This window comes from Glycine soja, chromosome 4 (assembly GCF_004193775.1).
Source record: "Glycine soja cultivar W05 chromosome 4, ASM419377v2, whole genome shotgun sequence".
Taxonomy (NCBI): Eukaryota; Viridiplantae; Streptophyta; class Magnoliopsida; order Fabales; family Fabaceae; genus Glycine; species Glycine soja.
Window position 1 is genome coordinate 19,690,564 of NC_041005.1, and position 24,839 is coordinate 19,715,402.

General features: G+C 37.0%; 1 protein-coding gene and 1 long non-coding RNA gene across 2 annotated transcripts; one reads left to right on the plus strand and one right to left on the minus strand.

Moving 5' to 3' along the window:
* Window positions 1–8,047: 8,047 nt before the first annotated feature.
* On the minus strand, window positions 8,048–21,340 carry LOC114409497. Its single transcript, XM_028372980.1, has 8 exons — window positions 21,010–21,340; window positions 19,741–20,025; window positions 18,687–18,743; window positions 18,387–18,596; window positions 11,187–11,305; window positions 11,002–11,099; window positions 8,697–8,821; window positions 8,048–8,607 (listed from the first exon to the last, which is right to left on the minus strand). The coding sequence occupies exons 1-8, from the start codon at window positions 21,259–21,261 to the stop codon at window positions 8,443–8,445; spliced, it is 1,311 nt and encodes a 436-aa protein (XP_028228781.1). The 5' UTR covers window positions 21,262–21,340; the 3' UTR covers window positions 8,048–8,442.
* On the plus strand, window positions 8,517–17,202 carry LOC114409498. The gene is made up of 2 exons (XR_003666099.1): window positions 8,517–8,623; window positions 12,291–17,202. It is a non-coding gene; the product is annotated as an uncharacterized LOC114409498 (long non-coding RNA).
* Window positions 21,341–24,839: the final 3,499 nt, after the last annotated feature.

A 24,839-nucleotide genomic window follows, 5' to 3' on the forward strand; every position in this document is an offset into this window, starting at 1 on the left:
CCATAGAGAAATACACCCCTAAGACTAGTTCCTAAGAAAGGACTAGAAACATTAAATGCTTCAAATGTCTTGGTAGAGGTCACATTGCTTCTCAATGCCCCACAAACAAAACCATGATTACGAGGGGTCAAGACATTTATAGTAGTCAAGAGGAGACTACTTCTTGCCCTTCCTCTAGTGGAAGCGAAGATGAAGTAAGGGGTGAAGAGTCTAGTGAGGAAGTCTACCCTCATGAAGAAGGTGACCTCTTAATGGTTAGAAGGCTCCTTAGAGGTCAATCTTGTGATCTATCTCAATCCCAAAGAGAGAACATCTTTCATACAAGATGCAAAATTTTAGATAAAACTTGTTCTCTCATTGTAGATAGTGGATCTTGTTGCAATTGTTATAGCATAAGATTAGTTTCCAAGTTTAACCTCACTATCATTCCCCACCTAAAACCTTATAAACTTCAATGGCTCAATGAGCAAGGTGAAATGATAGTTAACCAACAAGTGAAGGTACCTTTCTCCATTGGGACATATAAGGATGACTTTAATTGTGATATAGTTCCCATGGAGGCAGGACATATTCTTTTAGGAAGACCATGGCAATTTTATAGGAAGATCATTTACAATGGCCTAACTAATGAGATTACCCTCACCCATCTTGGCACTAAATTTGTGTTGCATCCTCAAACACCTTCACAGATGGCCAAATATCAACTAACTATGAAAGATAGGAGGCATGAGGAAGAAAAACTAGAAAAACAAAAGAAAAAGAAGGATAGTAAGGCCTTGTCTTCAAAGGCCAAGGGGAAGGAAAAAGAGGAAAAGGATTCCTCCAATAAGGTTGTTAAGAAGGAAAATCATTTTGCAACAAAAGGTGATATTAAAAGAGCACTCCTTCTTAAACAATCTTTCTACCTTCTCCTATCAAGGGAAACATCCCTTAGAACTACCACAATTCCTATATTTGAGACCTTACCCCCAAAGTTCCAAGAACTCTTACATGAATTTGGTGATATATTCCCAAAGAGATACCCCCTGGGCTACCTCCTTTAAGGGGAATAGAACACCAAATAGATTTAGTCCCAGGAGCAAGCCTTCCTAATAGGCCAGCCTATCTCATGAGACTAAGGAGATAGAGTCTCAGGTTAAAGAATTGTTGGAGAAGGGATAGGTCCAAGAGAGCCTAAGCCCTTGTGCTGTGCTAGTGTTGTTGGTGCCCAAAAAGGATGGTACATGGAGAATGTGTATAGATTGCAAGGCCATCAACAACATTACTGTAAAGTATAGACACCCCATTCCTAGACTTGATGATTTGCTTGATGAGTTGCATGGTGCCAACATCTTTTCGAAAATTGATCTTAAAAGTGGTTATCACCAAATCAGGATGAAAGAGAGTGATGAGTGGAAAACCACTTTCAACACCAAGTTTGGTTTGTATGAATGGCTAGTGATGCCTTTTGGGCTCACTAATGCACCAACCACCTTTATGAGGCTTATGCATCATGTCTTAAGGGATTTCATAGGTAGATTTATAGTTGTTTATTTTGATGATATTTTAGTGTACAGTAGGAGCCTAGATGATCACTTAGGACATCTTAGGCAAGTTCTTTTAGTCCTTAGGAAAAACACCCTCTGTGCAAATATAGAGAAGTGCACCTTTTGTGTAGATAATATAGTTTTCTTAGGGTTTGTAGTTGGTAGAAATGGGGTCCAAGTGGACCCTGAGAAAATCAAGGATGGCCCACCCCAAAAAGTGTGGGAGATATTAGGAGCTTCCATGGGTTAGCAAGCCTCTATAGAATGTGGCATTTACCTAGGGTGAAAAACAAGAGCAAGCCTTTGATTTGCTCAAATAAAAGCTTACTAAGGCACCTATTCTATCTCTTCCTAACTTTTCTAAAACTTTTGAGCTAGAATGTGATGCCTTTGGAGTGGGAGTGGGAGTTGGAGCTGTATTGTTACAAGGTGAACACCTTATTGCTTATTTTAGTGAAAACCTTCATGGTGCCACCCTCAACTACCCCACCTATGATAAAGAGCTTTATGCCTTAATAAGAACCCTCCAAACTTGGGAACATTACCTTGTTTCCAAGGAATTTGTCATTCATAGTGATCATCAATCACTTAAGTACATTAGAGGGCAAAGCAAGTTAAACAAAAGGCATGCAAAATGGGTAGAGTAACTAGAGCAATTTCCATATGTTATCAAATACAAAAAGGGAAAAACAAATGTGGTAGCTGATGCCCTCTCTAGGAGACACACATTGTTTTGCTCCCTAGGAGCTCAAATTTTAGGATTTGATAACATTAGGGACTTGTATGCTTTAGATGAACATTTCTCTCCCATTTATGAGAGTTGTGGGAAAAAGGCCCAAGATGGATTCTATTTGACTGAGGGGTATTTGTTCAAAGAGGGAAAGCTTTGCATACCCCAAGGATCCATCAGGAAATTACTTGTGAAAGAGAGTCATGAGGGTGGGCTCATGGGCCACTTTTTTATAGACAAGACCCTTGTCATACTCAAAGAAAAGTTTTATTTGCCCCATATGAAGAAAGATGTCCATAAGCATTGCACTAGGTGTGTGGCTTGTTTACAAGCCAAGTCTAGGGTGATGCCTCATGGGCTATACACACCCTTACCCATCCCATCTGCACCTTGGGTAGACATTAGTATGGACTTTGTCCTTGGGCTTCCTAGAACCCAAAGAGGTGTAGACTCTATCTTTGTGGTGGTGGATAGGTTTAGCAAGATGGCACACTTTATACCATGCCACAAGGTGGATGATGCTTCCCACATCTCAAAACTCTTTTTCAGGGAAGTTGTGAGACTCCATGGTTTGCCTAGGACCATTGTGTCAGATAGAGATGCGAAGTTCCTTAGCCACTTCTGGAAAACCTTATGGGCTAAGCTAGGAACTAAGCTTCTTTTCTCTACCACTTGTCATCCACAAACTGATGGGCAAACAGAGGTAGTGAATAGGTCTTTATCCACCCTTTTAAGGGCTCTTCTGAAAGGCAACCATAAGTCTTGGGATGAGTATCTTCCTCATGTAGAATTTTCCTACAATAGGAGACTTCATAGAACCACCAAGCAACCCCTTTTTGAGGTTGTCTATGGGTTCAATCCCCTAACACCCTTAGACCTCATTCCTCTCCCACTTGACACTTTTTTTATACATAAAGAAAGGGAATCTAGGTCAGAGTTTGTAAAGAAATTGCATGAGAGGGTTAAGAACCAAATAGAGAACCAAACAAAGGTGTATTCAACTAAAGGCAATAGAGGAAGAAAAGAGCTAGTTCTTAATGAGGGGGATTGGGTTTTGCTCCATCTTAGGAAGGATAGATTCCCTACAAAAAGGAAATCCAAGCTTAGCCCTAGAGGGGATGGACCTTTTCAGGTCTTGGAGAGGATCAATAGCAATGCCTATAGGTTGGACCTCCCATAAGAGTATGGAGTCAACACCATTTTTAATATTTCTGATTTAATTCCTTGTGCAGGTGGAGTTGATATTGAGGAGGAGGAACCAACAGATTTGAGGTCAAATCCTCTTCAAGGGGGAAGGGATGATACAATCCTCCCTAGGAAGGGACCAGTTACCAGAGCCATGAGCAAGAGGCTCCAAAAGGATTGGGCTAGACCTGTTGAAAAAGGCCCTAGGATTCTCATGAATCTCAGGGTAGATTTTTGAGCCCATGGGCCAAGGTTGGATCCACTTATCTTTGTACATATTAGATTAGGATTTCATTATTTTTGGTCCTTGTGTTTAGGGCTCCATAATGTAGGTACGGTACCCTAGAAATGTAGAATATTTCAGCCCTTGTATTTTAGGGCACCAAGACTAGTTTTTGTATTAGGGGTAGTTTTGTAATTTCACATGCATTAAGTGAATATTTGATGTGTGTGTTGGGAAATAAATTTAATTGAATTGGGAGAAGCCCAATCCAATTAAAGTTTAGAGGGGGAGGTGAGCATTTGCTTGCTACACTCCATTGCCACATCATATAGTCACACTTTGTGCATGTCCTTCATGCTTTACATGCCTCATGACTCCTAAGCACACTTAGTGGAGAATCTTGGACTTGATCTTGGATTAGTGGGCTGAACCATAACTTAAATTCACTAATCATAATTAGTGAATTTTTGGCTCCACAAATTCAATTTCAAATTCAAGTGAAATTTGAATAGAAATTCAAATTTCCCTCCAATTTTGTGTGACACTTAAGCTATAAATAGTGGTCATGTGTATGCATTTTTTTCAACTTTGATCATTTGAGAATTAAACTTCAAAGTTCATACCTCTTTTGAGGCACAAAATTTCGTGCTCCTTCTCTCCCTCTCCCTTCATTCATCTTCTCCTACCTTCAAGCTCTTATCCATGGCTTCCTATGCTGGTAAGCTTTTTCTAGACTCATCTTCTCCTTGAAGTGGCATCTCCAATCATCTTTCTCCTTTTCCATTCCGCTGTCATCAAACTTCAAGAAGCAAAGGACTCCATTGATGAAGAAGATCCAAGGCCTACAAGCTCCAATGGAGCTACATCAATTGTTCCGAGGACATATGTTAGTTTATTTTGTACATCTAGTGTGATAAATGGTTTGTTCTGGTCCTAGTTTCTTTACTATTTTGATGCATTTTGAGAGATATTTTCTTCACAAACATGTATTTTGTTGTAGCAAGAATTAAAAACATATTTTGTTTATTATCATACTATTATGAGTTGTATCCGTATATTTCTCTGTGATACTACAAATTTTATTTTATTTATGTATGAAAATTAAATTATCCTACATCTGCATTTATTTTAACTTGATGCAACTATTTAGCATTTTTTGACTATCGCGTTTTGTTTAAAAAAAAATAGTATAAGAAGATTTGGTTATTATTTATCACTAACGGTTAAAAAAAAGTAATACGTATTTCTAAAATAAATTAAATAAAAGTATTTTCAAACAACATTTTTAGATTAAAAATTGAGATGTTACACCTCTCTTTCATATTTATTCCTCTAATTCTTTTTGTTATTGGTATATTCATAATGTTGAATAAAAATGAATAAATCATATCTCTGGTAGTTATCCTTATCATGGTTGTTAAACTCGCGTTTTAAATCGTAGAATCGTACGATTTTAAAATTCCATTAAGGTTCGGCGAGTTAAATCGGAAGCAAAATCGAAAAGGGAGTAGACTCGTCCGATTTAGCGCAGGCTCGGGCGAGTTTGGGTGGACTCACGAGTTTGCTATGAGTCCGTGGGTTTATGAAAACCCAAAACGGCATCGTGCTGGTGCTGCAACTACTTATTTGGGTAGACTCTGTTTGCCTTGTTCGAGTTCTGCTTTTGTTCAAGGGCTGCAACTACTTTACTTATTTGGTTCATGCTTTTTGGCTTCTTGCTGTGATGCGGTCAGTGTCGGAGTGCTACGGTGGGGTGCGACAGTGAAAGGAGGTTTTCGGTGCTTCTGGATCTTTTGCTAAAAGGAGGTTTTTGGTGAAAGGAGGTTTTCGGTATATGGGATCAAGGTGATTTGTTGCGAACAAAAGCTAAACTTCAAATTGCACAGGGCTAGTTAAGGAACAAAAGCTATACTGATATATGCAGTTGCTTGTTGTTCTTCAAATTCAGAGTAAAGGTTTTGGTTCTGAAAAGAAGCTATACAAGGTTTGTTGTTGTAATAACTTATGCTGATTGAATATTTCTGAACCATGGGCCTTTATTCCTGTTATTTACTGTTAGAATTGGTTGAATGCAGTCTCATGAACCTTTTGAATTTATAAGATTTTTCAAGAAATTTGTGATCATGGGTTTGTTAGAAAAAAGGAAGTGTCCTGATAGTTTGTACCTTAGAAAGTGAGAATATTGATAGGAAAGTAATAGTGAAAGTATTGAAGATTTGATCACCATTTTATATGGTTTGAAATGGAGGCATTTGGTGAAAAAGTAGAATGCAGAATGCATAGAGTTCCTCAGAATTTTACATGTGTTGATGAAACTTTTTGAAGCATGGTACACCTTTAAGGGCATACTAGATACTATTGGGTTCATATATTTATGTGAGAGTCAGCATGCCATGCTGTGCTAAATCAGTTGCTCTAAAATCCTAAAATTCATTTAGTTAATGCACAAATAATTTTAACACTCCCCCACATAAGAGTCCATTACGTTTATTATTTTCATTTATTTTATGGTTAAAATGCTTACTTATGATTTTATATAAAGGAATATTAATATATTTTTTTATTTGAGTAAATTCTTACGAGTTTACGATTCAAGTTTATGATTCGATTCTACGAGTCGAATTTACGGAACCTCCACGATTCTACGTAAGATCGCGAGTCTGATAACTTGATCCTTATGATACCAAAAAATATAATCTAGTCAGTTGAAAATTGTGACTTTTTAATACTCGAGCTCTATTCTTAGGCTATGTTCATTTCAAACGAAAGAAAATAAGTGAAAGTTACAACATCAACCAAAAGGAAAGAAACATAAGCTTAATGGAATTTGTACGAAAATGGAGGGCTCCACAGTTGCAGATTTCTTCACAAAAATGAGAAGAAATGCAAAGAAAGAATACGTTACTTTGATGTTTCCAAAATTAACCTTGTTGGCATGTGAGACACAACACGAGAGAGCAAAGTTCGATTTTCATAAGACCATATTCGATTTCCAAAATTAACTCATTTGATTTTGCTTTTTGCATTGTCATATTCGATTGCGCCTACACCATATTCGATTATGGAATTATGCACATTGCAAGTTATTCGAATATGCCGTATTTTTTTCTTCTTCAAATTCAAATATGGTGTAGTCTCATAATAAAATCAAATATTATTTAAGATATTAAAATGTTTTAAAAAAAGGAAAAATAATTATTATATGAGAAATAATATGGACAAAATTAGAATTATAAAAATCCTTAATTTTATTTTTATTATCTACTAAATTATTTTAATTCAAAATTTTCATTTTTTTTTCACTCTCTTTCACTTCAAACGAAGAACTTTACTTTCCTTTCTCTTTCTCTTTTCTTTCGTTCCTTTTCATTTCTCACGCTTTAATTCCTTTCCTTTGCTCTTGATCGAACACTACCTTACCCATAAAAAAAGTTATGATATACGAGATATTTTTTCTTCGCTATTTTTTTGTGTGTGTGCATGGAGCTTGGTTTATGGTATTAATTTGTCTTCTTAAGCTAGACCTGTCCCTATATACATCCCAAGTGTCTCAAAATGTTTTGCAACTTTTTCCATGCCTGGCAATCCTCGAAGTAAATAATTCTATGCACTTTTTACGAATTTTTAGGAATAAACTTCTATTGATTTCTATATTTATAATTTTATAAAACAGATTAAATGAAAGTCTTATATTTTTCTAAGAAGATCACATCATTACGTGATCCACGATAAATAGTAGGTATAAACCGAGTAGAATAATTATCAATTTGAACCCAATTGCTATATGTATTGACTTATTAGTAGACTTGGAAGTTGGAATCCATTATTCAAAAAAGTAGTATTATTATTAGACCAAAATCTCAACTTCAGTCTGAATATTTTATCTATGCATTCTTTTTGTCAATGTCTTGAACAAAAAAACGACATCTAAGAAGATCACATCATTACGTGATCCACGATAAATAGTAGGTATAAATCGAGTAGAATAATTATCAATTTGAACCCAATTGCTATATGTATTGACTTATTAGTAGACTTGGAAGTTGGAATCCATTATTCAAAAAATTAGTATTATTATTAGACCAAAATCTCAACTTCAGTCTGAATATTTTATCTATGCATTCTTTCTGTCAATGTCTTGAAAAAAAGACGACATCTAGGTAGAATATTTAAATCATAAAATATACGTATATGTATGACTGACTGTGTTAGGTATGTAGTTTCTAATTTCTTCTACCGATACAAATTTATATTTTTTGACATTCTATACTGTTACTGTGATATAGGCATACAGAATATGCGATCTACTTACACATGGATGCATACGCATGCACGTTTCATTTTTCCCTAATCCCTATTTCTTGCTTCAACACTCCTCGAATATATGGCAACAATAATACTTCTGCTATCATATCTATATTAGATTGTCAGAGGAAAACCTGTTTAGTATATAAATGAATTTTACAGAGTAAATGTGTATAGAAGGTACATAAATATAAATATATGGTTGTTACCTTCAATCCACTTATGTGTAAATGTAATATCTCTATTTATTGGACAATCCCGTCCACTTCAGCAGTTGGCAACCACCCTTCTATTTGTATGATTGCAAAGCATGTAAGTTACTGGAACAACTACGGCTGCATGTATCCCCAAATCCCGCGGTTGGTGTCCAGAAAATACAACAAAAGTTGCCGCCATGAACCATCAGCTTTCATTTCCAATATGGCTTGATGCAAATCTTCTGTGATGTTGTCTCAATCAACACGGAAGAGGAACTACCATGGTTCAGAGTTATTACCAAGAAAATTTCTGGCATAAGATGGCCGACTCCATCCTTGCTCCATCAGGACGAGATTCAAGCGCATCATCAGGTTATCCACGGCATCTTCTTCCAAGCTGCTCAGAGAGTTTGATGATGATGACTCTTGCCTAGATGAGTTCTGCAAAAATTGAATGGTAAACACCTCACTCAGTTAACTTTAGAAAGCAGTCACATTCACATATGCATTGCATAGGATCGTAATAGTACCTTCAGATCCCGGTACTTCGTCAGGTATTCCAGTGACTGCTCATATAATCCACAATGATAGAGAAGAATGCTGTAATCTCTAAACTCATTTGCATCATTTTTCAGCAGGATAAGACGTTCACATGCTGAAAAAGTGGGAAAATATATGGGATCAAATTAAAACATAAGAGTGAATGAAATGTCGCTACTTTCAAATATTGTTGCTCAATATTAATAAAATTGACAGAAGACAAATGCAGAGGAACAAGGAGCAACACACTTGTTAGATTATCCAGAAAATATCATATCAAATATTTATTGTATTTTATAGAATAATTTGATGTATTTCAGATGATCTCTTAAAAGTTTTTCAGATTTCATTATATATCCTTTTATCTCCTTATTTAATTCCGATTAGTTTTTTTTATCATATTAGTAGGCTCGTGCTTATACTAGTATTTCAGATTCCATTTTATTTCCTTTTATTTCTTTATTATTAGTATAAGACTATAGGTAGAACAAATGGTTTGGTATTTTGTATAACATCATCAATATACACGGTTTTTAGCATCTCTGCACTTCTCTTTTCTCTCTCTAAACAGCATTTCATTGGAACTTGGGAAGATAACACTTGTGTAAGTGGGCTCATCCACGAAGCTAAATCAGTTGCATTTCTTTTTTGAACTGCACCACCTATACCTATTGATCTAAATATTTAATGGTTAAAAATTTGTATATCATTTTTAGTTTTAACAATTTATCATTAAACAAAACCTTCTATAGTTTTATAAGAAAATTGCAGAATATCATGATTATAGAAGCTCTTGAGGGTTTAGCAGAATATCATGATTATGGGCTATTAGTTGCACGTTAAAGACAAAACAGTCAGGGTCTTTCTTTTCCAGATTAAATTAAGACCCAATATTAATATGGTTTGACTTGATGATACAGAACAGCTTGAAGCTAAATAACAGGGTGTCTACATTACAACAGGTAAACCAATCTCCGAGAAAAAAAGAATTTGTGCTCTAAACTCTAAGTGAAGGGTGTATTTTTAGAGATGGAAGTGTGGAGTTATAACCCTTGATTTCCAATCAAGGGAATATATGTTAGGGTTAATTGCATTTTTTACCTCGAACTTTTAAGAAACTTGCAACTTTTACCCTCAATTATTTGTATATTAATAAGAACAAAAGTTAGGAGTAACATTTGCCAAAAAAATAAAAAGTTAAGGGTAAAATTTGCCAAAAAAAAAAACAAAATTGGGTGCAAAATTTGCCAAAAAATAAGTTGGAGGTAAAAAGTGCAATTATGTTAGGAGTAAAATGACTGAGGGTAAAATTCGCAAGCTTCTTAAAAGTTGATGGTAAAAAATACAATTAAGCCTCTATGTTAATAGCTTCCGTGTTTGTTATATATATGTAATGCATCTGTTTCAGGGTTTCATCACAATCCCAACCATTAATTAGAAAATAAAATTGTTTATAATTCCTTACTTTTCCCTCTAAAGGTGTTGTTGTTGTATATCTTCTTATTTTTATCTCACCTAGTAGGATAAGGCTTTATTGTTGTTGTTATTGTATAACTCCTTAGTTTTTCCTCTAAAGGTGTACCCTTACTTTAAAGGAGCCAAATTTGAAATATTCCAAGACTACTGGAAGGACAGAAAGCATCCTAAACAAACAAACTTTCATTAAAAAAGAATATTGAGCAAAAGTAAATCCTTAATAAGAAAAAATATCAATCAAATAATGTCTAATATTTATTGACTTCTAGGGGGAGAGGAACCGAACCTGAGTCTGAATTATGTACAAATCACGGCCAGCCAAATAGCTAATACCCTTTCCCTACCTCTATAGCCCCCCACTCCCCTCTCCCTCTTCAGTTAAAAAAGAAATAATAAAAAAAAAAAGTAAGAGGAAAACAAAGGCACATGAGGTTTATTATCTAGCTTTTATCCCCCACAAAATGGTGCCCAAATGGGGAAGTTTTCATTTCTCTGTTGTATAGCAACGTCCAAAAGTAAACTATTAAAACTAACAACAGGGAATCTAACAGAAATTTCCTCATACTAATTCATAATAATGAAGAGCAAGTAATCAATAACTTTGATTTCAAAACATAAAAGTAAAAAGTTTTAGACCCAACATATTTTTGTAGCATGCCCTATATTGTTTATATGCTTAGGGCATTGTATTCCAGATCCATCAACTCATTTCAGTGATGAAAGATAAAATTTTATGGGAGAAGGGGGAGGGTGACCATGCATACGATGATTATATAATATTGAGAGAAAGCAGAGAGAAACTGCATTGAATGCACATACCAGACAAAGATCGCCTCATGTCCCCAAAACGCACACTGGTCCAAACACCTCGATCTAGCCTATGTTGAGCAGCCTTAGCTGATGCAATTTGTGAGCCACTGCAGTTAACAAACTTTAACACTAGTTCTTAGTTAAACTAATTAGATTAGAAAAATAAGAGATGAAAATGCAGTTATATAAAGTACCTTTCTCCAACAAAATCAGATCTATCAACACAGTTAGCAGCAGTTGCCGCCCTTAAGAATAAAGTTTTGGTGTGATCATGTTGAAAAGGCCAGAATGCATGCTTCAGATCACTTAAGATCTGCACATATAGGTCAACATAAGTGCAAAAGAGAGACTAAAGGCTAAAACCGCTAAATCAACATCATAATGGTAGAGATTTGCAAAGATAAATGGCCCACTTTTACAGAAAGTCAAACAAGCAAATCAGAAGATGTAATAAAAGACACCCTCAAATAAAAGAAAATAACAAAAAAATAAAGTCGCATGCTCCTATTTCAACAGTAAAAGAATTTGGTGCCCAATATCTAGCATACATCCATGTGTCACACCAATTCTTTTGGAATTTATTGAAAAGATATTACAGACAGCGAACAGCCAACCAGTGAAAAAGAAGCTCCACAAGTCCACAAAAAATCAGGAGCACGGAACTGATTTTGCTGTGAACATGCTTAAAGAGATGCTTCTTTTTTTAAAAAAAAAAAATTAAAATGGCCATAACGATGGTCCAATACACAAGGTTCTCACCATCACGGGGTAGGAGTAGGTTTTAAAGTATGCAGCCATAACCGAGTTGGAGAAGGTGTCTCCCACCAGTAAAACTCGTGATCCATGATCACTAGGTCACATGGCAGCAATACATTGGTTCCAAGGCTCTTTGTCCTAGTTTATGGCAATGATGGATAGCTACTGATAGAAACGGGAATATGGGCCAGGACACAGTGGCAGGCCCAAGGTTTGGAGGGTGTATGTTAGGAGTTATAGAGGTAAGAAGAGTAATGGTGGCATGGCAAATGAAGTAACAGAATGACAAATCGTGTGAGTAGTGAGTGGGGGTATATAGGGAATGATTGAGAGAGAGAGAATCATCATCTGATTCTGTGCATTTTGTTAAGGACAGGGGGCATTAGCCTTTCCGTAGGAGCTAGGCTCTGTGGCAGTAGGATTCATTCCTTCTATAGTTATCTTTTTTTTTTTTTTGACAAATAATACAAATCATTCCCTACTCTATTTTATAATTCTCTTCCTTACTTTTCTGTTCCCTAACAAATTGGTCCAACCTGCAGGATCTTCGGAGAGGAGAGGAGGAAGGAAGGAATATTCTGAGGTGACGTGACCAGTGAATGCCACTGAAGAAGATGGAAGCAAAAGCTGCTACACTGGAGACGGAAGTCGCTGGCCTCAGGACGGCGAAGCACGCAATGCAACTCACAGCAGAGGAGAATCATGAGAAGCTAGTAGTGTTGTTGTCCAAAAACAACAGTGATTCGAATGGAGAGAGTTCCCCAATGAAGTTGTCTGCGATCTTACATGGGGACACCTTGGACGAATTCCGAAAATCAGTGAAGAAAGTAGAGCTACCGATGTTTGCCGCGAGGATCCAGCCGGGTGGATCATTTGTGTGGAGGTTTACTTTTAAGTCCAAGGCACGCACCCAAATGTGAAGGTGAGCTAGGCCAGCTGTTCCTGGATGGATCTACGATCCATTTTTTCAAGTCCCTCCTCGATGAATACCCAAGTCTGACATGGGAGAAGCTCAAGAGCGAGTTGTTGGAATGATACGGAGGCATTGATGAGGGTGACGATTTAGAAAGGCTGGCCGTTATCCGCCAAGACGGCATGGTGGACAAGTACATTTTGGAGTTTGAGACGCTCACTGCTCAGGAGTCACGATTGCCTAATGACCAGTTTTTTGGGTACTTCGTGCACGGATTGAAGGATGGGATCAGAGGGCGTGTGCGTAGCCTACACACTTTGGGACCACTTTTCCAATCAAGGATGATGAAATCAGGCAATAGCAGTGGAGTTAGAGCGTGGATGGAATGGACCTCACGACCCAGTGCGAAGCAGTGTTGGGGTAAGCTCAGGCAACCGGGTCGGCCCAACACAAACTAACATGTTTTACCGACCCTGTTAGGAGCAAAACCAGAAATAGGAACAGAGACACTAGCATTCGAGGCCTAGTGCTACCTCCAGAATCAAATAGAAAGAAGAGAATGATATTTCATAACTTGTCTGCCTTCTTACAATACTTAGTAACTATGTATATAGGCACGATTGAGGCACTCTGATCCTCAATTCTTAGCAACGACAGAATGATAACAAAATACTAACAAATAACAGAATTGTAATGACAAGGGAAACAAATAACAGAAATTGCAATGACAAGGAAATCATGGCAGACAACTTTTTAAAATGCCCACTACTTTCAGCCAGTTCAGCACTTTCCGTTATCAGCTACACATAGTCCTTGAAGTGCTTTGGTGGAGCTGTTTTCCTTTTGGGCCTTAGCAGGCCTGTTTCTTCCTTCTGCAAGTCCTTCTTGCTATCAGACTGGGTCGGGGATCTGGGTCCGGTTGGTCAATTTAGAACCAACCGCAAGGGGAACACCTGGAATAGGTTTAGACCCGAATCTCAGGGCGACCAACACTGTGTGGGGCCCAGGGACAAGGGTGTGCGACTCCTTTCGTACCAGGAGCTGGCAGAACGAAAACGTAAGTGTTTGTGCTATAAGTGTGGAGGTCCATTTCACCCTAACCAGCAATGCCCCGATCAACAGATGAGGGTGATGCTGGTGGAGGATGAAGACGAAGAGGAAGGTGAGGCGAATGCAATGGTTGAAGCAAAACACCAGGACGGTGAATGTAGCATGTTGTTCTTGGGAACAACTATGGTGGTGAACGAGCAGAAACCCCAAACACTGAAGGTAAGGGCTCACATCAATGGAGTCCATGTCTTAGTCTTGGTGAACAGTGGGGCAACCCACAATTTCATTTCTAGGAAGCTGGTGAGCACAATGGCTTTGGCCAGTTGCTAGAACGAAGCCCATGAACATCAGATTGGGGGATGGGTACACTGCACACGAGGTGTTTAAGGAACCTCGTGGGTTGCCACCTAAAACGAGCAAGGAAAATGCCATTAATTTGTTGGAAGAAGCAGGACCAGTGAATGTGAGGTCATACAGGTATCCTCACCACCATAAGAATGAAATTGAGAAGCCGGTGAAAGGAATTACTTCAGTCAGGGGTGATTCGGCCTAGTCAAAGTGCCTTCTCCTGCCCTGTAATTTTAGGACAACTCATGGCACATGTGTTTCGGTTACAGGGTTCTCAACAAAGTGATGGTACCAGATAAATTTCCAATCCCCATCATTGAGGAGTTGTTGGATGAGCTGCATGGGGCATTGTTCTTCTCCAAACTTGACCTCAAATCCGGTCATCATAAGGTGGAGTAAAGGAGAGTGATATACATAAAACTGTTTTTCGCACACATGAGGCCCTCTACGAGTACATGCTAATGCCTTTTGGTATCATGAATGCTCCCTCTAAATTTCGGTCTTTAATGAATGAAATTTTCCTCCCCATGTTGAGAAGGACAATGCTAGCATTTTTTGATGATATACTAGTGTATATTTCTAGTTGGGAGGTCCATATGATTCACTTGAGAGATGTGCTGGAAATTTTGTAGCAATATCAACTTGTTGCAAATTTTAAGAAATGTGCTTTTGCCCAAAGGAAGGTTGAGTACTTGGGACGTATAATTTCCAGCAAAGGTGTGGCGGTGGACCCTGCTAAGGTGAAAAGTGTCATGGAGTGGCCTGAGCCTAAGAATGTCAAAGGGGTGCAAGGGTTCCTTGGTTTGACTGGGTATTATAGGAAGTTTATAAGAGACTATGGGCAGAGAGCTAAACCTCTTACTGAATTGACAAAGAGAGAAGGTTTTAAATGGAACTCACAAGAAGCATTTGTGTGGCTTAAACAGCAACTGACTTCTGCTCCTGTGTTGGCCCTACCAGATTTTCAACAGGAATTTGTCATTGAAAGTGATACGTGTGGTCAGGAATAGGGGCCATTCTTACTCAAAACGGTAGACCTATAGCCTATTTCAGCAAGGCACTAGATGAAAGGAGCTTGGCTAAGTCAGCTTATGTGAAAGAGCTGATGGCTGTTGCTCTAGCCATCCAACACTGGCCATCCTACTTGTTGGGGAGGAGGTTCAGGATTTGCACAGACCAGAAGAGCTTGAAATAGTTGTTGCTGCAGCAGATAACCACCATGGATCAACAGAATTGGGCCGCTAAGTTATTGGGATATCAATTCGACATCGAATACAAGTCGGGATTGGAAAATTGAGGAGCTGATGCTCAGTCCAGAATGTATGGGGAAGCTGAGTTGCGATCCTTAATTCATCAACCCTAATGGGAGGAAATTGAAGAAGTGAGGAGGGAGGTCCATAGTGATGTGAAGTTGTTGTGCATCATCTCTGACCTCCAACAGGGTAAGAACACTAGACCTGGATTCGTGTATAAACATGATACACTGTTTTATGAAGGATGGTTAGTGTTGTCATCTACCTCAGCTTGCATTCCTAAGATGCTCAAGGAGTTCCATTAAACTTCCCAAGGAAGGCACTCAGGTTACGATAGGACTTAAAGAAGATTGGCAACCAATCTGTTTTGGTTTGGGATGAAGAGAAGTGTACAGAAATTTGTGATGGCATGTGATGTTTGTCAATGCCAGAAGTACTTAGCTGCTGCTCCAGGAGGGTCGCTTCAGCCATTGAATATTCCAGAACAAATCTGGGAGGATATATCAATGGATTTCTTCACCAGACTCTCAAAATCTTAAAGGGTATGAGGCCATTTTGGTGGTAGTGGATAGATTGTCTAAATACGGCCATTTCATCCCTTTGAACCACCCTTACTCGGCGCAGATGTTTGCTGAAAGATTTATCCGGGAGGTGGTGAGGCTGCATGGTGTTCCAGCATCAATTATTAGTGACCGGGACCCTATCTTTGTTAATTTATTTTGGAAGGAGTTGTTTAAGCTTCAAGGCACTCAGTTGAAGATGAGCACGGCATATTATCCCCAAATGGATGGTCGTACAGAGGTTGTTAACCGTTGTGAGGAGTCATTTCTTAGGTGCTTTGTGGCTGATCAGCCCAAGATGTGGGTGAATTGGCTGTCGTGAGCAGAGTATTGGTACAATACCAATTTCCATGGGTCCATGGGAACTACTCCTTTTGAGGTGGTCTATGGCAGGAAGCCACCAGTGTTGAGTAGATTTCTGCCATGTGAAGTGAGGGTAGAAGCAGTTCGAAGGGAGCTGCTGGACTGGGATGAGGCCATCAAACAGTTAAAATATCACTTACAACGGGCTCAGAATCGCATGAAGGACCAAGCTGACAGAAAGAGGATTGATAGGCAGTTTGAAGTGGGGGAATGGGTTTTCTTGAAGCTTCACCCACATGGTCAGTCAACTGTAGGAGCCCGCATTAATCCTCCACGATATTATGGCCTTTTAAGGTACTGCAGAGGGTTGGGGCTGTATCTTATAAATTATAGCAGTGTTGTCAATAGTGGATTGTGGAAAATTGCGAGAAGCTGAAAATCCCCTGTAGAATATAGCATATACAACTAAAGAGCGGAAGTCGCATAGCGGCTGAAATAGAATATATAATTAAATATGTATAAAAAAAAAACCATGCTATATGCAAATAAAAATAAGCTGGACTAACATTAACATAATATTATCTCAAAAGTTAAATTGTTCACCACAAAATATGTTCATTCTCCTCTGCCCCTTCCTCAATATAATAAAAAAAAAATAATAATCTAAAAACAGCTAAAAAGCAAATTAGCCAAACAAGTCCTAGTGAGGCACATAATCAAAATAAGCTAAAAGCAGAGGAGGGAAGGATTGAAGGGTTTACGTGGTGACTAAGAATCAGAGGAGGGAAGGATTGAAGGGTTTACATTGTGACTGAGAATCAGGGGAGGAAAGGGTTTACATGGTGACTATAGAATGATCCTGAAAAACTGAAAAGTTACATGAAGTAGAAGTGGAAATGCTAAGAGGTTCTAGAATGGTTTGGAAAACTGAAAAGTTGCGTTAAGTAAACAGAATAGAGTAAAATGCTACTATTGGGCCTATTGGAAGAAAACTCAAGTCCATAAATAAAAAGTAAAAAAAAAAAAATAGAGTAAAAACAAAAAATTTGACTCTGATGTTTTAAAAATCAATCGAGTAAAATTTTAAAAACCCACGTGACTACTGCACGTGAGTTTTAACAAACCCAAAAACCTTGTCTGCAAGCCCAAAACAACTCTGAAGACGCGACCTGAGTCCGCAGTCCGCTCCTTACCTGGTTTCCTTTCTTTCAGAATGATGAATCAATGAACCTAAACGCAACAGCCGCAACGCAATTTCTCTCTAGAGTCCAGATTCGACCTTGTCAGAAACTGACGACGCAACAGCCGCAACGCAATAAGATTCCATGATGCGTAAGTCGCCCGCAATTGCGATTTTGCGGAGCCTGCATCGCGACGCCGTTGCAATTGCATTTTCCCTAAAACCCACTATCCTATAGCGCTATAGCCGCTATTTGAAAACACTGAATTGCAGCTGCCTGAATCTGCTAAGATCCATCCGGTGTTTCATGTGTCTTTCTTAAGAAAGGCAGTAGGAGACTATAATGTGGAAGAAATGCTTCCCATAGACTTAACGGCAAACACAACATCACTTGTGGAGCCCGAGCCAGTCTTGGCAAGACATGTTATCATCAAAAAAGGAGAAACGGTGAGTCAGCTGTTAATCCAGTTGAAACGACAAGAATGGAAGAAGCCACTTGGGAGGAAGAATTCAACATCAAGAGTCAATTCCCTCACTTGAGACTTGAGGACAAGTCTCATTTTGAAGAAGGAGGTATTGATAGAAACGGGAATATGGGCCAGTACACAGATGGCAGGCCCAAGGTTTGGATGGTGTATGTTAGGAGGTATAGAGGTAAGAAGAGTAATGGTGGGGTGGCAAATGAGATAACAGAATGACAAATCGTGAGTAGTGAGTGGGGGTATATAGGGAATGATTGAGAGAGACAGGATCATCATCTGATTCTGTGCATTCTATTATGGGCAGGGAGCAGTTGCCTTTCTGTAGGAGCTAGGCTCTGCGGCAGTAGGATTTATTCCTTCTGTAATTATCTTTTTTTTGACAGATAATACAAATCATTCCCTACTCTATGCAATAATTCTCTTCCTTACTTTTCTGGTTCCTAACAGTTACTACCATAAACTAGGAAAATCTACACATTAATTTTTACGTTGGTAGAAGAGATACAGAGCAAAGTAAAAGTGAATGGATTGCAAACAATCAGAAATTACCTCAACTAATAGGTTTCCTGAAGTCATTATGTGAGCTTGGTCTGACTCCTTGCTTTTCTGCTTATGATATCCCGTGGGAAGGGTAAGAGCATCATGAGGGAAGAAAATTTCAGCATCAAAATACAAAAGGCTCCACAACCGAAGCATTTTCAGAATTTCTGAGTATATAAGTGATAACATTGCAGCTGATCCTGAACGATGGGTCAAAACCTGCTCAATACATCAAAGTAAATCTATCAAATGTCTACCACTCGCATTTCACTTCAAGAATAACTTGTAAATATGAGAGATATATATTACCGAGTGGAGATAAAGTGCCCGTGGTTCCAATGCATTGGCATTGGCTCTCCTGAAACCCTGTCAAAAAGAAAGTGATCAGTAAAAGGACAGGTCATCAAGGTAAAAGGCAGAAACTAGTTAACAAGAATATAATGTACAAGGAGTGAGAAAAAAGGAATAAATCTACTACAGAATGTCAATACTAAGTTCTTAACCAGGGGGAAAAAAAAAGAACCTGCATATGATAATTACATATTCTGCTTTTCTAGTTTCTGTGGCCTGCCAGTTATCTATATCAACATAATGTAACACATTTAAATGAACTAATTGGTATAAAGATTAGTACTTCATTGTTCATAAGACATCTTATACCCTGCTCCTGATGTGCAAAGAATGGCATTATCATGAATGCTGTAGACATTCTAGTAAAACACAAAATCTAAAGTACTTCTCAGAAGACATTTGATATATACCCTTTGCACAAGTTTATGATAGGAGGGAAAAACATGAGGCTGAGCCCAAATGAACTGAATGGGAAGACTAGGCTGCAATGCATGTGTATGAAAGAAAGAAAAAGATGGGAATTGGAAGAACTGTCAACAGCAGATAAAAAAAGAAAAAAGAGGAGATTGTTAACAGCCAGGACAACTGGCATGAATATAGATGGAATGATTTTGGTATCAGCACCATAATAAAAGGAAAAAAAATATTAAACACAAAAAAAACTGAAATCAAGAAAGGAAAGAGAATATTTAAATCAAGAAAAACACAATTAACATTTCTTAGAACATTTCTTGACAACACAATTTCTGAATGCTCAAATTCAAGATTTGACTTACAAATTACAAAAGTTTGACCAATTATTGCATTTTAAACCTTAAATGAACCCAACTGCTTCTATTTAAGCTTCAGAAAAAATTTAGAGGCTCTATTAATCAGCCTGGGTTCCATTGCTTATGCAGGATACTTTGCATCTAGCATCCTAAACCGATGCTTCAGAACCCGTGACTGGTTATTACACATTCACTGAAATGAATCGAGCCCATAGGTAGGAGCATGAAATCAAAGTACAAACCTTGTGAATATATAGAAATCTCTCTATGCTCTCTAAGAACTTCTCAGGCGATGAATCATATTCAGGGCTGTAGTGTGGACAGTAGTCCATTGAAAGATCATCTAATCTCGTAATGAAATCATCCACGGGAAGTGGAACTGATGAATGTGACACGAGGGAATCATCCTCTGCCGCTATGTAGAGAGCAGTTCTACCCAAGTCAACACACCGGTTGATACAAATGCTGGTTTCCTTTTCAATATCAGTGAATCTCCCGATTTGTGAGCAGAATTGCTCCCTAGCTTCCTGCTCATTCACCAACATAGCAACAAATGAGAATGAATCTAGAAGTTCAAAACCCAAAACTTTTAAATTCCAAATTCATCAAGATAAACCATTTTCCATCACACCAATCTGCGATCAGGCTTCGAATTAGCATGACAAATCAAATTATACATACTAAAAACATACAAAAAAAAGGAATAAGTCTCCAACATGTATGCGTTTAATTTCACGTTGAGTCATAAAAAATTACATTGAAATACCAGATAATGTGATTTTAAATAAATATTTACATGTTTAATCTTACTTTGAAGAATTCTTTCTGGATCAAAAATTAATTTTGAGCTGAAGCAACATTAGATAACTAATGCATTGAATCGAAAAATTTAATTGAGTTTTGCTACTAGCTTTCAGAATAAAAACGCACAAACATAAATCACTTTCAGAATCAATTTTACTCTGAACCAATGGGAAAATCAATTTCATTCAACATTGATTTTGCAACCACTAATCAAAACACACAACCAATATCAAATTATACATATTAAAGTAAACCACGTATAATTACTACAGGAGGTCAACAAAAAAAAAATCCATAGGAAACTTTGAAGCTCAAACCGATCAAAACCCCTACAAAACAAAACACACCCTAACGGGTTGACAGGTCACTTGCTTCCAGACTCCAATTACCATGAAATTAAAAAAGTTAAATAAAAAAATTAAACCAAAACCAAAACAGAATAAAAATAATAATTTGTTACTGGACTAAGTAGAACTAGACTCGAATGTCTTAATTAAGGCTTCGATTTTCAGACTTGTGAATGAAAAAAATAAAGTGATGGAAAGGAGAGGCGCCATCAAAAATGGTCAGTGTAGACTGTAAACACGGAAATTAATTCGCATCTATAACATGATAACATAAAAAAACTAGAACTATAAATGAAAAAAAAAAAAAGAGAGAGGAACTATCATTATTATTATTATTATTATTATTATTATTATTATTACTCTGGCATGGGTGGTGTCGATTCCATAAGCATGGAGAGCGTCGTGCAGGACGAACTTGAGGTCGGTGGCAACGTGTTGTTGGGCATTGGAATTGGATCCAACGTGACACGCCACCACGCGAGAGGAGGAGGAGGAAGCTAAGAAGGGAGGAGGGCCATATTGGGATTTGGAAAGTGCGGAGCTGATTGTGAAGAAAGAGGATGTTGGTGTGGGAAGAGGTGGGGAGGAGGACGATAGAGTCAAAGAGCACATGTTGCTCTCTGTTTTCTGTTCTATTTCTGACTCACTGTTCCAACCAACTGCTTCTTCGCTCGCTGCAGCACATAACGAGGAGATAATAATAATTAATACATGTGGACAAAATTAGAGAAGCAAAAGGAGAACCTGTCACAATCGTGATCCTAACCGCAATAACGAGCAGAACACAATTTCAAATATAATTCAATTTATGTCGCCAGTAGTGATAAAGATAGGTGCGACGAATTAAACTTTGTTAGGTTTGAGGTATGGATTAAAGGTAGGTGCGACTTAAAGTGGCAAATTTACTGTCAGAGTTTCTTTTAGAAACAATTTACGGAAGTGGGTCTGATTTATAACAAATTGTAGAAGGGGTCTTTTTATTACGTTTGGCACCAGCGGGAAGGGTGAACCGCCAATGGCAGCAGCGGGACAGGCAGGAGAAGAAAAACTTCTCAGTGCATACCGCCATTTCTCCTGGCGGGACAGGCTGAGTAGGAGTGAGAAGAAAAACTTCTCAGGCATATCGCCATTTCTCCTGGCGGGACATGCCTACGTGGGCAGTCCCGCCTTTGGAGCTGGCGAGATAGGGGTGAGTCCCGCCTTTGGAGCTGGCAGGATAGGGATATTTCTCTCTCCTATTACGTTTCCATTACAAATTGGAAAATCAAATCTCATTTCACAGTGAAAAGGCAAATGACGAGAAAAAGGTGCGGCTCTTTATCTTTTTCATGGTTTAGCTTTTTATTTAGAAGACTGAAAACATTTTTGTGGGAATCAAACTAAAAAATGATTCTGTTAAAACATAGAAGATGGAAAACAGAAAAAATGTATTCTTTCATGCACAAATTAAATAATTTTTTTCTCATTTATAAAAAATAGAATTCTAATATAGAAATTTATAATTTATATTTTATCTTATTATATATATATTATTCTATCAAATATCCAATTTTTATAAGAAAAATGATTGATTGATATTTTAAATTTGAAATTTTATTTCAAAAATTTTATTATCTTTTTTGTTTTAAATTTTTTTATAATTTTAAACACATTTTTTATTCTTCTTTCTATACAACTAAACAAGAAGAGAACAATACTAATTTTATTATCTTTTATTTCTTTCTTATCATACAATTTGAAAAAAAAAAATCATTTATATATTTTAGGGGCCAGGGCTAAGTTTTTTAGTTGAAGTGTTATGGTTTAGTTCTTAATTTTGAGGGGTTAGGGTTTAGTTCTTATTTGTTACGGGTTGGGGCTATGCTTTTTATTTTAGGGTTAGGGTACATTTGTTTTATTCAAGGGTTAGGGCTAAGTTTTTTATTTGAAGAGTTAGGGTTTAGTTCTTATTTTTTAGGGAAATAAAATTACATTTAGAAGTTGAAATAAAATTACTTTTTTTTGAATGTGTACTTCTAATGAAATAAAATTACATTTAGAAGTTGAAATAAAATTACTTTTTTTAAGGGTAAGGGTTTAGTTCTTATTTTTTAGGGTTAGGGCATTTACATTATAGTGTAAACTTTAATTTTAACATATTTATGATCAATATAGTAAGTAAAATATATTTTATGATTTATCAATAATCAATGCTTTTTAATTGGTATTTTGTTATAGAAATTAAGAAAAAGAAAATCTATAACAAAATAAAATTTGAAAACTTAAAAGTATAAAATTATGTGGGTATCTGCGTATATATTAAAGACAATATTAACATTATCTTGAATAATACTATCTAATTTTAATGTTGTATATATACACGTATCATAAATAAAAGGGAAATAACAATAAAGGTCGTCATATTAAGAAATGAAAAATAAGTTTACTATAAAAGACAAAATTAATTGCTTAACTTGATTTATCTTATTTTCTTATAAGTTGATAGATAAAAAGAAAGAAAGAGTTGAGATTTAATTTAATAATACCGATTGAGAAAAAACACAACTTGCTTACACAAATGATAAGTAATTATGTGCTTTGTAAAATAACAATTGACAGCTAGAAACTTCAAAGGAAAGTGCAAGTGCAATTTGAGACTGATTAAATGTATTCAGCCTTTAACCACAAAAAAGTGTGAATTGAAAACATTACGGTGCCGCAGATACCATTGGCGGCACCACCCTCCTGAAATTGTCCCGCAGAAGCCAGTAGTGGCACCACCCTCGTCTCTCTCCTACTCATCCTATCCCGCCAGCAGCAATGGCGGCACACCCTCACCCCTCTCTCCCGCCACTATGACTAGCGGTACCCCCCTTAACCGCCATTGCCATTGGCGGTTCAAGCTTCCCGCCAGTGTTAATGGCGGCTCCCACTTATAAAAGAGACCCCCCTCGAATTTCTTTTAAAATAGACCCTATTACGTAAAATGTTTCTAAAAAAAACCCCTTGTGTAAATTTGCCACTTAAAGTTTGATTTATTTATTCGTTAAAGGGTTTTGAAAGGGAATTAGATCTCACCTACATAAAAGTCAACTTAACCTAACCTATAAGTGCCTTTTAATGATTTAATTTATGATAATTTAACATTAAAATAAATATAAAAATATACATATGAAGATTTATAAAAATTAAATCTAACTTATTTTTATAATATAACTATATTTTTAAGGTTCAAAATAACATTCGCAATCTTATTTTGTAATAAGATATGAATTTATTTTTTAATAAACTTATTTATAAACTTTAACTTTATTTTATGTATATCATGATTAATATTTTAAAAGGTAAAATATATATGATTTTAATAAATTATAATAAATTTAACGTAGTGAAATTCTTGAAAGTTTTGTTAAGAGGTCTCAAACAAGGTGTTCTTCGCTCATGATTGCCTCCTCATGATAAATGCTAAATGTGCTCAGGTTAGGATTGTTAAAGAGGTTCTTCATAATTTTTGCTTGGCTTTGAGTTTTAAGATTAATGTCCAAAAGTCATGATTTTTAGCTTCCAATACTAATTCTAGAAGGAAAATCTCTAAATTCAACTCCATTATTGGTGTCGATTGCACTACTAACTTGGGCAAATACTTGGGGTTTCCCTCTATTGGTCGGTAGGGTGAAGAATAGAGATTTCTCCTTTATCCTGGATAGAATAAATGGTCGACTTTAAGGGTGGAAAAGTAAATTGCTCAACTATGCAGGTAAAGTAACTTTAGCTAAGTTGGTTCTCTCAACTATTTCAAGTTATACCATGCAAAACTTGTGGATGCCCAAAGGAATTTGTGACCAGATTGATAAGAGTATTCGTTGATTTATTTGGGGTGGTCCTACTTCTCATTGGGTGGGTGATAGGAAGAGGAAGATAATGACTCAACACTTGAAATATTATTTTTAGTGATTTTGGCACCAATTTCGTTAGTGGGTTTCAACAGTAGTGCTCTATTTTGTTATGAGCAGTAGTGCTCTATGCTTTTGTAATTTTGTTAGTCCTATAGTGCTCTCTATTAGTGCCTTAGAGATGTTGTTATTAGCTTTTGTCTTGTAGCAAGTGCATATGACTATATATACTGGAGGTGTATTAACAAAATGGATATGCAGAATTATAAGGAAATTCCTCCCCCTCTGTCTTAAGCTTCTTCCTCCTTTTGTGTTCTG

Coding starts and splice junctions, on each gene's coding strand:
- LOC114409497 (XM_028372980.1), bottom strand. CDS start 21,261: ATGTGCTCTTTGACTCTATCGTCCTCCTCCCCACCTCTTCCCACACCA. Junction 18,744..19,740: donor GATTTCTATATATTCACAAG/GTTTGTACTTTG, acceptor TCTTTTTGACAG/GGTTTCAGGAGAGCCAATGC. Junction 8,822..11,001: donor CATGAGGCGATCTTTGTCTG/GTATGTGCATTC, acceptor CCACTTTTTCAG/CATGTGAACGTCTTATCCTG.